Source organism: Staurois parvus, unplaced genomic scaffold (assembly GCF_062004578.1).
Source record: "Staurois parvus isolate SC_StPar_1 unplaced genomic scaffold, SC_StPar_1.0 ptg000542l, whole genome shotgun sequence".
Classification (NCBI taxonomy): Eukaryota; Metazoa; Chordata; class Amphibia; order Anura; family Ranidae; genus Staurois; species Staurois parvus.
In genome coordinates, this window is record NW_028318338.1 from 232,551 (window position 1) to 247,515 (window position 14,965).

Consider the following 14,965-nt stretch of genomic DNA (forward strand, 5'->3'; position numbering starts at 1 on the left):
ATGTTTTAAATCTCAAGAGCGTAAAAGTCCTTTCTCTTCAATAAATAAATCCTTGCGTTGTGACACCTTGTGCTCAAACTGCGTGTCGTTATCACCTCAACCAGATATCTGCTCACCTTCACAATATGACCTCACATGATTACGCTTGGTCAATACTCGCTTTTCGTCAACTTAATGGACACTGTAGATCTCTTATGTGGACTCAGATCTAAAGCTTCACAACATCCATGGAACTCCTTCACATAGAACACTCCACCAGTCTAGAAGTAAGAAAAAAAATGAAGGCAGGTGCCAAAATACAAATGTTTGGTTGGGGCAGAAGAGCGGGAGAAGATTGTCCACTGCTCACCTTCCTTAACCTTCAAATATTACATTGCCTGGTGAGATATGCTCAAATGAGCTACAGAGGAAACTCGAAAAATTAGAATATCGTGCAAAAGTTCATTTATTTCAGTAATGCAACTTAAAAGGTGAAACGAATATATGAGATAGACTCATTACATGCAAAGCAAGATAGTTCAAGCATGCATATATACTCAGTACTTGGTTTGGGCCCCTTTTGCAGCAATTACTGCCTCAATGCAGCGTGGCATGGAAGCTATCAGCCTGTGGCACTGCTGAGCTGTTATGGAAGACCAGGATGCTTCAATAGCAGCCTTCAGCTCTTCTGTATTGTTCGGTCTCATGTCTCTCATCTTTCTCTTGGCAATGCCCCATAGATTCTCTATGGGGTTCAGGTCAGGCGAGTTTGCTGGCCAATCAAGCACAGTAATCCCACGGTCATTGAACCAGGTTTTGGTGCTTTTGACAGTGTGGGCAGGTGCCAAGTCCTGCTGGAAAATGAAGTCAGCATCCCCATAAAGCTCGTCTGCAGAAGGAAGCATGAAGTGCTCCAAAATCTCCTGGTAGACGGCTGCATTGACCCTGGACTTAATGAAGCACAGTGGAACAACACCAGCTGATGACATGGCTCCCCAAATCAACAAAGACTGTGGAAACTTCACACTGGACTTTAAGCATCTTGCAGTGTGTGCCTCTCCATTCTTCCTCCATACTCTGGGTCCTTGGTTTCCAAATGAGATGCAAAAGTTGCTCTCATCAGAAAAGAGGACTTTGGACAACTGAGCAACAGACCAGGTCTGTTTTTCTTTAGCCCAGGTAAGATGCTTCTGACATTGTTTGTTGTTCAGGAGCGGCTTGACAAGAGGAAGCCCATGTCCAGGATCAGTCTGTGTGTGGTGGCTCTTGATGCACTGACTCCAGCCTCAGTCCACTCCTTGTGAAAGTCCCCAACACTTTCGAATGGCCTTTTCCTGACAATCCTCTCCAGGCTGCGGTCATCCCTGATGTTTGTGCACCTTTTTCTTCCACACAACTTTCTATTAATGTGCTTTGATACAGCACTTTGGGAACATCCAACTTCTTTTGCAATTACCTTTTGAGGCTTTCCCTCCTTATGGAGGGTGTCAATGATGCACAACTGTCAGGTCAGCAGTCTTTCCCATGATTGTGATTCCTACTGAACCAGACTAGAGACCATTCAAAGGCTCAGGAACCCTTTGCAGGTGTTATGGCTTAATTAGCTGATTAGAGTGGGACACTTTGAGCCCAGAATATTGCACCTTTTCACAATATTCTAATTTTCTGAGATTGTGGATTTGGGGTTTTCATGAGCTGTAAGCCATTATCATCACAATTATGACAAATCACAGCTTGAACTATCTTGCTTTGCATGTAATGAGTCTCATATATTAGTTTCACCTTTTAGGTTGCATTACTGAAATAAATGAATTTTTGCACGATATTCTAATTTTTTGAGTTTCACCTGTACAGAAGAATTGCTGATCGAGGCAAATGGCTTTGTCTATTGCAATGCATCAACCTTCAGTGTAACCATCAGATGGTAGAAAAATCAACGATCTTTCATGAGGCCCAAAGCTATAACCAACACTTTTTGAACATGCAACCATGTAACTATGCCGTTTACATTTGTTGTCGCTGTAATTGGCCACCACAATCAGCTTTGTGCCTTCAGCCTACGCTCTTCACTTTCTAATGACAGGCCACCACATGCACCAATGTAAAAAAGGGAGGGTGTTTAGAGGTGGCCTGGCAGAATAGCAAGAGCCCCAGCTGGCTGTTTCACTTCAGCATCTGGTCCTGTTTTTGGATAGAGTAGGGAAAGGGAAAAGTTTATTTTTGGCTACCCATTGGGGAAATTTCCTTCCAAGACCTGTCCTGCACTCAAAATAGGAAGTGAGAAGAAATATCTCCAAAATGGGAAAAATTCAGACAGTTGTCACCAAAATAGGTGTCTTCATAGGAAGATATACCCTCACTTCTCCTTCTGGCTATGCATATATTTTAAAAACATTTAAAAGAAACATAGAAAAGTGACGCAAGAAAAAAAAGACTAAGTGGTCCATAAAGTATGCCCATTTGTTTGTTTTTTTTTTACCTTTTTGTCCAAGAATAGATCTAGGTTTGTCCCAAGCGACTTATTGTTGACCAACTCACTACCTCTGCTGAAAGTCTATTTCAAACAACAACTACCCTTTCAGTAAAATAATACTTTCTAAGATTAATTTTGAACTTTCCTTCTGTTAGTTTGAGGTCATGTCCCTGTGTCCTTGATCTTGGGTTCATAGTGAAAATCCTGCCCTCCTGAACCTTATTCACCCCCTTGATGTATTTAAAGGTTTCAATCATGTCTCCCTATTCCTTTGTTTCCTCCAGACTCTATACTTTAACTGCTTCCCCGCCGCCCTATAGCAGATATACTCATACAGGGCGGCAGGGGTGCGCAAAATCACGTGTATATAAACACGTGATTTTGCATTTCCAGGTAGGATGCGCTCGGGAGCCATGCGCGCGCCCTACTCGCGCCGCCATTACACGTTAATTAATTACATTAATTACGAGCATCTCGAAAGGAGAGGAAGACCGTTTTGTTTACTAACAGTCTTTCTACCTGTTGGCTCTGGCACAGTGAAGCACTCCCCCCCCCCCCCCCCCCAGCTCCCTAGTAAAACACTCCCTACACATAGTTAACAGTTTGATCGCCCCTCATAATAACCCCTTCCTGCCCAGTGCCATTAGTACAGTGTCAGTGCTTTTTTTTAGCACTGATCACTGTATTGGTGTCAATGGGGATGCCAGTGACACCAAGTCAGTTCCCCCACTGCCAAAATATCCGCCGCAGTCCTGCTAAAAGTAGCTGATCACCGCCATTACTAGTAGAAAAAAAAAATCCCAGTATCTATACCACCGTTTGTAAACGCTATAACTTTCACATAAACCAATTAATTTACACATATTAGATTTTTTTTCTTAGCAAAGACATGTAGCAGACTACATTGTGGCATAAATTGATGACGAAATTTGATTTTTATATTTTTTTTTACTGGACATGTTTAATAGCAAAAACTCCAAAATATTGCTTTTTTTTTCTCAAAATTGTCTGCCTTTTTTTTTTTTTTAATAGCACAAAAACAAAAACAAAAAAAAAAAACAAAAACGCACAGGCAATCAAATACCACTGAAAGAAAGCTTAATTCGTGGGGAAAAAACAAAAAAAACAAAAACATAAATTTCATTTGGGTGCAGCGTTGCATGACCGCGCAATTGTCAAAGTAACGCAGCCCCGTAACACAAAAAATGGCCTGGTTACGTTATTGAAGTCTCTCCTGGTATGTTTTACCCCCCAGACCTTTCACCATTTTTGTCGGCCTTCTCTGGACTCGTTCTATCTTAGCAATATGTATTTGCAAGTGAGGTGTCCAGAACTGGACACAGTTTTCTAAATGAGGTCCTAACTAAAGATTTATAGTATATAGGGGAATCAGGACCTCCATCCTCCTGCTGGAGACCCCTCTAGTAATGTATCCTAGACTTCTATTAGCTTTCCCCACTGCCTGGTCACGATTTGCTCATTAAGCAATCATCTGAGATAAGTACCCACAAATCCTTTTCCTCTGTAGTGCTGACCAACCCTGTATGCCCAATGTTGTACTGTGTCAAGGGATTATTTTTCCCTAAATGCATTATTATACTCGAAGAATAGTTTAATCTGTTGAAATGTCATAAAAAAAATTAAAGCATTAAATGTGTATCATCATTCGAGCTTCATGAAAGCGCCTGTAGAGCAGCACTCATACTGGGGAGGAGGGTCAGAAGTCCTAGTCAATCAAGGTTCCCTTGCTTTGCAGTTAAAACACTGAACATGCATGAATGAAGAAATGCAGAGAAGAGCCCAAAAATTACCTCACTGGTGTACTGCTGTTCAACGTCCAATCTGCAGGCCGGGGAGAGAATTTTATGTAAAGTTGTACTGCTTAAAGGGGAAGGGGGGGAATCAAACTGCTCTACGTATGACAAGAAGGCACCTAGAGCAACCTGTCAAACCTATCATGACCAAATACTGGGCCGTTTTGTCAGGCAAGGTGTGGACACTCCCAGGTAGCGTCAGACTGCCTCTAAGCCCCTCCCCCCATACATTCTTATGATGGGCAGCCTTCATGGCCAATAGGAATGTGCAGGAGACAGGAAGGGACAGCAAGCATCGACACTATCAAGAAGTAGCACAGGATTGCCTCAAGACAGCCAAAGATTTAGCCATGACAGAAAGACTTGGGAGGCAGATGCAGGTATATGCCACTCTTAGTGCCTGAACGACATCCCAGCAACTATTTGACCCCCATTTCCCCAGTGACAGATTTTCTATAGAAGAAAACATTAATTTAGGATCCTAATTTAGGATTCAGTCAGGATAAAAAATCCTTTACAGTGAGAAATGGTGCAAATACTAAGTGCAATGAGGTTCTAGGGGATATGTAGACAACGACAGTATGTGCAGCTGCAACAACTCATCTGACCAGCAATTAGACAATAGTACAAAACAAATAAAGGAACACTCCCAACCCTGTGGAAGTCAATAGAGTCACAAGCCCAGGAACAGTTAAAAATTTGAATTCACTTTACTGTGGTTTAAAAAGCATGACCTGTAGGAGTGCCCAGATTGATACATCACAAGCCAGTGGAGAGGAGAAATGCAGATTCCCAGAAGCTGGAGGATGATACATGACTTTGGACCCAACAGTAGATTGCTCAGCCCAGGAGCCTCAGGACAGTGGGAAGGGTGTGTGGATGGCAGCTGCTGGGATGGCATGTCCGCTGGAAGTCAAGTGTCCCAGATCCGGTTGTTATGTCATACACATGGTGATTGACCGCAAGATGATCTGAGAAAGGGGCAAGTCCCTAAAATATGTTATCATGATGACTGGCTTCACTCCTTTGGTTTGACATGGTTTGAGTGTTCCCCTAGGCTTCCAGTTTGCCCTCAGCAGTCCTTGTTTGGGCGGTCTCTTGCCAGGTGTATGACATAACAACCAGATCTAGGACAAGTGACTTCCGGTTGATGTGCCATTTTAGTAATCCCTGCAGCTGCCATCCACACACCCTCCTCACTGTCCTGAGGCTCCTGGGCTGAGCAACCTTCTGTTGGGTCCAGGATCATGTGTCATCCTCCAGCTTCAGGGAATATGTGTTTCACCTCTCCATTCGCTTGGTGGTGTATCAATCTGGGCACTCCTACATGCCATGCGTTTTTACCAAACATTAATGTGAATTTCAATTTTAACTGTTCCCAGGCTTGTGACTCTACTGACTTCCACAGGGTTGGAAGCGCACCTTTATTTGTTACAGTGAGAAATGCTGATGATGCCAATGTGGTTTTGCTCACACACACAAAAAAAAAAAAAAGCTAACTGGCTAGCTCTGGCATCAATATTTTTTTTTAAATTGATGAATAACCATGCAGAAAGTAAATCACAACTCTTGATCTGCATTCATGTTCCAGGTCAAGAACTGTACCGCAATTGCTGGATTAGCAGGGCAGCTAGCATTTTCAGGAGAGGTCAGCAATACCAATTAACACACCCCTGCGGTCTGGCATGGGTGCCTGAATCACAAAAATACAAATTTTCTGGCAGGTAAGACACATCACATGTATGTGGCCCTACAGCTGCTCCTTTGCTCACCCACCATTACATTTGCCATGGAAGTGAAGTGACATACCCCAGTATTTCTAGGAATGGTGAAAGGGGAGGGGGGGGGCTTGTGTTCCCACCCTTTTTCTACATGAAGACATTGGCACTCAATGACTGGCCGCTCAGGAAGAAATATGCTCAGTTCTCAGAGAACCTTGTGCAAAGGAGTAGAGCTCATACAGTGTGAATATGAACACAGGTGAGAAGAACACAAGTAAGACCTAAGTAGAGCACTGCTGCTCCTTTATTGTGTGGTCATAAGTTGGCCAGGTCCTGAACATGCTGTAATTGATCAAAGCATTAGTGCCCAACAGACATTGAGTGGATTTTTCCCCTTTAAATGTTCTGTATAATCCAGGTTCTGTATCTGTAGGGCCATGGAAAGAGAAAGGCAGGAGAGGAGCAGTGTATACAGTGACTGGCTGTCACTATATGTCAGTGCCATTTTTTAAATGTAATTGCCGGCTTTTTGTTTCTTCACTCAGAGAATGAGCTAAAAGAAACAGTTTCTTTTTAGTTTTTTTTCGAGCTAAAAGAAAGTTTCCTTTAGCTTCAGGGAAAGTGAGAGCTCATTATTTGAGCTATAGTGAAGGAGAAAAAAATGGCAATTGCATTTAAAAACCGGCACTGACCTATAGTGACAGCCAGTGAGGGAGCCTCTCTGTATACACTGCTCCTCTTCTGCTCCCTCCCTGCACACACTGCCCCCCACAAAGAGGACCTGTCACTCATATGCTATCACATAGAAGACTATTGGTCCCATATGTCAACCTTTCTCAACCACGGTGCCCAGGCACCCTGGGGTGCCTTGAGGTTTCTTCAAGGGTGCCTTGGCAAAATGTCTAAAAATTGGCCAAAATATGTATACAAGCCAGCAGGTGGAACAAGCTTGCCTTTTAATTACACGAAGCCACAGGTTTTTATTGTGCACCAGTACAACCTTTTAGCCGCCGGCATCCTGACAACCAATGACACCATCAGTTGATAAGGAGGATGTCAGCTGCCTGCACAACATCCTAGTTTGACCCTCCCCTGCCTCTCTCCATCAGTGCTGGGGTCACATTAGCTCAGTGATGGAGAAAAACTGAGGGAGGAGAGAAACATTGGTTTACTACTCTGTACTGGTGTGCAAAAGTGTATTTGCTTTGTAAAAATAAATCACCATCAATGTTGCAATGTTGGGTGTCCTACATGTGTTTATGTGGCTGTGTTATATAAAACTATTAGAATAGTTTTTCACATGTTAGAATGGGGTACCTCAAGACTGTCCATAATTTTAACTTCTTGCCGACCAGCCACTGTAGAAATACGGTGGCAGGTCGGCACGGCTGGGCAAAACCACGTTTTAAAACGTGCTTTTGCAAAACAGGTAGGGGGCGCACGCGAGGCGCGCCACCGCCCTACCTGCGCAGGTGATCGCGGCTGCGGGTGTCAGTCGCCGAGTCACGGCCGTTCATTACCCGCCGTGTCCTGGCGATTAGTGGCAATCACTGAGAGCACGGCTGCAGTGCTTACACTGCACCTCTGCTTTCTGTAAGTTCCCTGTCAGCTCCTGACATGCTGATCCGGAGAGAAGGGTTTATCTCTCCGGATCAGTGTGTTCCTGTGCAGTACACACCCCCGCCCCCTAGTAAAACACTCCCCTCACACAGTTGACCCTTTCTGTGAATAAAAAAAAAAGTTAACCCCTTCCTCCCCAGTGCCATTAGTACAGTGTCAGTGTTTTTTTTTTTGCACTGATCACTGTATTGGTGTCACTGGGGATGTCAGTGACCCCAAGTCAGTTCCCCCCCAGTGTCAGAATGTCCGCCGCAGTCCTGCCAGAAATCGCTGATCGCTGCCATTATTAGTATAAAAAAAAACTTAAAAATCCCAGTATCTTTCCCATTTGTAAACGCTAAAAACTTTCACGTAAACCAATTAATTTACACGTATTAGGGTTTTTTTTTTTAGCAAAGACATGTTGCAGAATGCATTTTTGCCGAAATTTATGACGAAATTTGATTTTAAAATTTTTTTACTGGATATGTTTTATAGCAAAAAGTCCGAAATATTGTTTTTTTTTTTCCTCAAAATTGTCAGCCTTCTTTTTTTATAGCGCAAAAAATAAAAACCGCACAGGCGATCAAATACCCCCGAAAGAAAGCTCAATTTGTGGGGGAAAAAAAGGACGTAAATTTAATTTGGGTGCAGTGTTGCATGACCGCGCAATTGTCAGTTAAAGTAACGCAGCTCCGTGACGCAAACTCTTCTGCAACTGCTTCCTGACCACCCTGTAGCAGTATTTCTGCTATAGGCATGGATGTGCAAAATCACATATATATCTACACGATTTGCACTCCCGTGGTTTTCATGCCCCTCCCAGATAGCATCAGATTGCCCGTCAGTACACCTGTCATCACATTTAACCCCTTGATTGCCAGGAGCACGCTCACGTACAATAAACCTTCATTGCTAGTATAGTGTCTGAACGGGTCAATATCTTTGATCAGGTCAGCACTATACCACTATATCAGCGTTCACATTAGTATAGCGTCCCCAAAAACGCAGCGTTAGCGGGATCAGCCCCAACACCTGCGTTTAGCCCCTACGCTTACCCCCCCCCCTCTTCTCCCCCAGCAAGTGCAGTGTCAGTAGGTCACTGTCACTTGATACATTGCACACAAAACCGCAGTGTTCGCAGAATCAGGCCTGATCTCTGTTAGCCCTTGTCAGTAAATTTTGATGACTCTCATATGCAGCAGAGTTCCAGTACTAGTGCCGCTCTACCCTTTGGTGAACTGGAGAGTACCAGCGGTCTAGTACATCCTGGTCTTTCACATACCTCCTTGATTTTTGGAGCTGTTTTTCTCGTAATATCTGTATGCGTTGATTGTGGATCAAAGCAATTTATATGCACAACAATTTATCACTGCCAACCCAAATTCAAACCTTGCCAGACCATTCGCATGGAAACTCATTACAGTTTTCGAATTTACATTTTTTTTTGGGCCTAACCCTCAACATGGGCATTACTGAAAAAAATTAATTGCTGTTGTATTGGTCTGCAGACCCGATTCATCATATGCCGTGTTCTCTGCTGCCATGGCCAGGCATAGATATGAGCGTATAATGTGTTTTATGCATTTCAATGACAATACACTCTGTCATCCTCGGGGTAACCCTGAATTTGACCGGCTCCACAAAATTCAGCCCCTCGTAAATCACCTTATCCAAAAATTTGCAGATGTCTATACTCCCCAGCAAAACATCTGCTTTGATGAGTCCCTCATTAATTTTTCTGGCCGCCTTGCATTCAAACAATTTCTCCCCTGCAAGCGTGCCAGATATGGGGTCAAGATGTAGAAGACCTGTGAGAGGACAACAAGCTAAACTTATAAGTTTTGGATTTACGAGGGAAAATATAGTCACATGGAGCCCCCCGGATGCCCAGACTACATGGGGAGCAGTGGCAAGATAGTTTGGGACTTGGTGTCATCCTTTTTCCATATGGGGTACCACTTATACGTGGACAATTTTTATTCAAGCGTGCCACTATTTAGACATTTGTTCAATCTTGGAACTGGCGCATGTGACACTGTGCGACCTAATGTGTGCCCACCATTAGAAGTGGGTGGATGCAGGGCGGTATATTCTAATGGTGTGCATGCCACACACTTTTTCTGGCAGAGATTTCTTCTCATTTTTTTCATTCAGTGCACAGGCTGCATACAAAAAAAAAAGAACATAGTATATATACCCAACAAGGACCAGCGACGTACTGGTACATCACTGTACTTTGAATGGTGATAATTTGCTGCAGGATTGCTTTTACAAGCAGCCGGAGATTATGCCCCCCTCCCCCACTGCCTTCCACGGCCTTCTCGTGCAACCTGAGGGGGAACCTGAGAATGCAGCCGGTGTTTCTGCCAGCTGACCATAGAGCTGATTGGAGACCAGAGTGGTGCCAATCATCTCTATAGCCTAAGAATTCGGAAGTTACAAGCATTTCATCACTTCAGTTTCGCAGGATATAAACAGCGCCATTTGTAAATTGGGAAAGCATCTGATCACACCGATTTTGGTTTGATTAGATAATGTAAGGGCAGAGGAGATATCTAGAGCCTGATAGACCCCAGATTTCTCAAAAAAGAATACATGACAATGCCCATTGAAGTTATAGGGGATATTTGCATTCCCTGTTATAGCATTAAAAGTGATCAAAAAAAAAAAAATGAAAAGGTACAAATGTAAAAATAATAAAAACGAATCAAAATAGAAAAAAAAAAAAACAAAATCACCCCTCCCATGTGTGCACACCTGTGTGCACAAGTGTCTACCCTGTACCAGTATGTAAACAGCGGTTGCACCATGCATGTGAGGTATTGCCGTGAACATCGGATCAAGGGCAGTAATGCTAACACTAGACCTCCTCTGTAAATCTAAAATGGTAGCTTTTAAAGGCTTTTAAAGCTTTGCCTATGGATATTAAAAATGTTTGCAGTTTGTCGCCATTGCACGGGGCATGCACAGCTTTAAAGCATGTCATGTTTGGTATCTATTTACTCGGCATACCATTATCTTTTATATTTTACCAAATAATTGGCCAATATATTGTGCTTTTGTGCATTAAAAGTAAAAAAAGTGTATTTTTTTTTTTAAATTTGCTTTTGAAAAAACGCTGCATGAGTACTATGTGCCATAAAAAAATTGTAGTACCCACCATTTTATTCACTAGGGTGTCTGCTTTAAAAAAATATATAATGTTTGGGGGTTTAAATTAATTTCCTAGCAAAAAATACAGATTTTTTTCATGTGAACAAAAAGTGTCAGAAAAGGCTTGGTCTTCAGGTGGTTAGAAGAGTGAGTGATGTGTGGCATAAACTTCTAATGCTGGGCATAAAATGCCCCCACCCCCCAAAACGACCCCTTTTTGGAAAGTAGACACCCCAATTTGCTGAGAGGCATGTTGAATCAATAGAATAATATATTTTTTTACCACAAGTTTTTGGAAAATGACAAAAACATTTTTTTTTTTTTTTTTACACAAAATTGTCACTTACATGATTTACTGCTCACACATGCCATGGGTATATGTGGAATTACTGCCCAAAATACATTCTGCTACTTCTCCCGAGTATGGGGGTACCACATGTGAGAGACATTTTGGCAGTCTAGCCAAGCACAGGACCCCAAAATCCAATAAGCACCTTCAGGCTTTTAAAGGGCTTTATTTCCTCATTACACTTCCAGACTACCTATCACAGTTTCGGAGGCCCTGAAATGCCAGGATAGCAGCAAACCCCCCCAAATGACCTCTTTTTTGAAAGTAGACACCCCAAGGAATTTGATAAAAAGCACGGTAAGTATTTTGCAGATCTCATTTGTTGCCACAAGTTTTTGGAAAATGAAGAAAAAAACAAAAACATTTTTTCTATTTTTTTTTACATTTCAAAACCTTGTGAGAAAAAAAATGAGATCTGCAAAATACTCAGCATGCCTCTTTTTAAATTCCTTGGGGTGTCTAATTTCCAGAAAGGGGTCATTTGGGGGGGTTTGGTGCTACCCTGGCAAGTCAGGGCCTTCGAAACTGTGATAGGTAGTGAGGAATTGTAATGAGGAAGTTACGCACCTTCAGGCTTTCAAAGTGGTCATTGGATTTCAGGCTCCCATGGTATCTCCATACTCGGTAGAAGTAGCAGAATGTATTTTGGGGTGTAATTCCACATATACCCATGGCTTGTGCGAGAAATAAATCATTTAAATGACAACTTCGTGTAAAAAAAAAAAAAAAAATGTTTTGTCATTTTCCAGAAACTTGTGGAAAAAAAATAATCTTCCATGGACTCAATATGCCTCTCAGCAGATAGCTTAGGGTGTCTACTTTCCGAAAAGGGGTCATTTGAGGGTGTTTGTTCTATCCTGGTATTTTAGCACCTCAAGAAATGTGATAAGCAGTCAGAAAGTAAAAGCTGTGTAAATTCCATTATCTATTCCATATTTTGTAGACGCTATAACTTTCACACAAAGCAATAAATATACACTTATTGGGAATTTTTTAACCAAAAACATGTAGCAGAATACATTTTGGCCTAAATTTATGACGAAATTTTAGTTTTTTTTCTTCAAAACTTTTTCTGGTTATAGCGCCAAAAATAAAAAGTGCACAGGTGATCAAATACCACCAAAAGAAAGCTCTATTTGTGTGGAAAAAAAAAAAAGGACATAAATTTCATTTATGTACCGTATTGCATGACCGCGCAATTGTCCGTTAAACTAGTGCAGCGCTGTATAGCAAAAAAATGGCGTAAATTGCAGTATCTATACCATAGTTTGTAGACGCTATAACTTTCACACAAAGCAATCAATATACACTTATTAGGCATTTTTTTTACCAAAATCATGTAGCAGAATACGTTTTGGCCTAAATTTATAACTAACTTTGAATTTACTATATATTTTTCATAGCTGAAAGTAAAAAATATAGTTTTTCTTCAAAATTTTTGGTCTTTTTTTGTTTATAGCGTGAAAAATAAAAAGCGCACAGGTGGTCAAATACCACCGAAAGAAATCTCTATTTGTGTGAACAAAATTTCGTTTGGATGCAGCATTGCATGACCCCGCAATTATCAGTTGAATTAGTACAGCGCCGAGTAGCAAAAAAGAGGCCTGGTCATTAAGGGGGGTAAATCCTCAGGAGGGCAAGTGGTTAAAGGATACCTAGGGACTATCCACAATTTTAAAGGGTGCCTTGAATGAAAATAGGTTGAGAAACACTGCCCTATGTGATAGCAATAAAATAAGTTAAAAAAAAAAATACGTACATAAAAAGTAGAAAAAAAAAAATACAAAATACATTGTAGCCTCCCCATCCCCACATACGCAGACATTTCGGTTCAGTTTTCGGCCACATGCATTCTAAAAAATAACGCTGTTGAAAAATAAATGCAGTTTCAACTCCTTGAAATTTGTTCTTTTATTACATAAGATCAGACGTCCCGGTTTGACTTGAATGTCCCTTGTACATATTTCAACTTTTAAGCTTATTCAAATTCAACTTGCATTAGATTTTTTTGTTCATTGTATTAGTACTTTTATTCAAGGTTTAAATTTTATATTTATTTTTAGCTTTATTTTCCATTTACTGGTTCTTCAACATTTAGGTATTTGTAGCTCTTACCTCCAATGTTCTGAATAAGAATGGTGCTTGCCACAAGAATCTAAAACAGAAAAATTACAAATAATATGTCATGGAAAAAAAAAAAAAAAATCAGCAATTATGTCTGGCAGCAATAAAAGACTGACTGCAAATAAAATCCTGTGGTTGTTTGTTCTACAATGGAACCCAAATGATTGTACTTTCTCTAGGCACAAATTACATCTGGGTATTGAGGTTCTTACTGGAAAAATCATTATCATTTATGCTTTTCTCTAATTATATGGATGCTTCTGAATATGCGGCACAGCACAAACGCAAAACAGTTTTTCTAATGCAAATCAGTCTTGAAAAATCACTGGGTTGTTAATAGCCAGTCTGGGATTTGTGTGACTGATGTTGTATAACAGAATGTACTTCCAGGACATCCTGATCTCAGTATTGATGATATAACCTAATAGGAATAAAACACACGAATACCTTTCCAGGTGAGCCAAAGGCAATGAGACCAAGATCCTCATAAGATGTAACAGCTGTGGACACAGACAGAGAGTTAAAAATTGTATCTTGTTTAGATTTTAAGTCCTCATGCACACTGGACATTTTTACAGCTGCTGCTTTTGACATTTTTCTACAGCCAGTAAACTCCCCAGCATGTTATCCTATGTGTCCATGCACACAGACTGTAATAAACATTTTTTGGCTGGAAAAAACCCCAGAACTAGTGGGTTTCTAGAGGAGTTTTTTTTAGCTGTAAAAAACTAAAAAACGCAGTAAAATGGGGCAAACTGGCATTTTTGGACTGTTTTTGAGCAAAAAAAAAAACCCCCGCTAAACGCGAATGCAAAAAAACTCATGTTTTTAACGTGACTTTACACAGCTAACGTTACCAGTGTTATTAAAACGCCCCGTGTGCATGGAGCCTTAGTATTTATAGACTAACATTTCCAAAAGCAAAACTAAAAAAAACCTACTGCAATAAAAGAAGTTCTTATAGCAGTCACTATGCAGTATATCAGGAACAGTATACTGTAATTTACATTGCCAAACGAAATCGCCAAAGCCAAGTGTGCATTTAGAAAATGCCGAATTGTTTAAGTGACCCTGTATAACATAGAAGCAGTCGCACCATCAATCTTTGCTCTGTTGCAAAGCTATGGCTACAAATAGCATCTAACTTTTTTGGGTGCTGCGGTTCCACTCAACAGCAACTACATCACTACTATTTCCTGTAGAGGGGTTGAAGCTTGCCAGAACAACCACAATGGTCAATAGGGGACATGCTATCCAACAAGCCCAATGAGGAAACTGCAGGACAAACTAGCAAGGGTGCAGGTAGAAGTGCAAGGACATCTTTGTGCTGGACTTAAACCTTTCAGTCATTTCAGAGTTCTGCATGATCAGAGTTCCATCTCTACATAGAAAATGTCTTTCCTGATTAAATGAAAAATAGCTTTTGAAATGAAATTAAAGTGTTACTAAACCCACAATACTAAAATCAGTCTGTATATGCAGCAAAGAATCCTTGCTATACTCACTGTGGAATCTAAGAGGTTAATTATCTGCAGTGTGTAAAAAAAGGTTGGTTGACCCTGCTGTTTTCTGATCCTCCCTTTCTTTGACAGTCCTCAATCCATCTGCAGATGGTACAAAGCAGCAGTGGCAAGTCTTTACATGCTCTGTTATGTGTGTATTGCTAGAGAGAACACTTCCTCTATGATCAGAGCTATTCAGGTCACATGACATCATACATTATGTCATGTATACAAATCGTAAATGACAG

General features: G+C 41.1%; 1 protein-coding gene across 2 annotated transcripts in view; it reads right to left on the minus strand.

The window, feature by feature from the left end:
- Positions 1–14,965, minus strand: part of SLC38A6 (solute carrier family 38 member 6) — a 105,838-nt gene that overhangs the window by 69,759 nt on the left and 21,114 nt on the right. For both annotated transcript variants that reach the window (XR_016315038.1, XM_089690766.1), the window contains exons 4-5: positions 13,663–13,715; positions 13,207–13,246 (exon numbers count right to left, since the gene is read on the minus strand). Coding sequence is in view for 1 of the 2 variants with exons in the window: in XM_089690766.1 (XP_089546892.1) it covers positions 13,207–13,246; positions 13,663–13,715 (93 nt within the window). In the remaining variant the exon portion in view is untranslated. The remainder of the gene's footprint in view (positions 1–13,206; positions 13,247–13,662; positions 13,716–14,965) is intronic.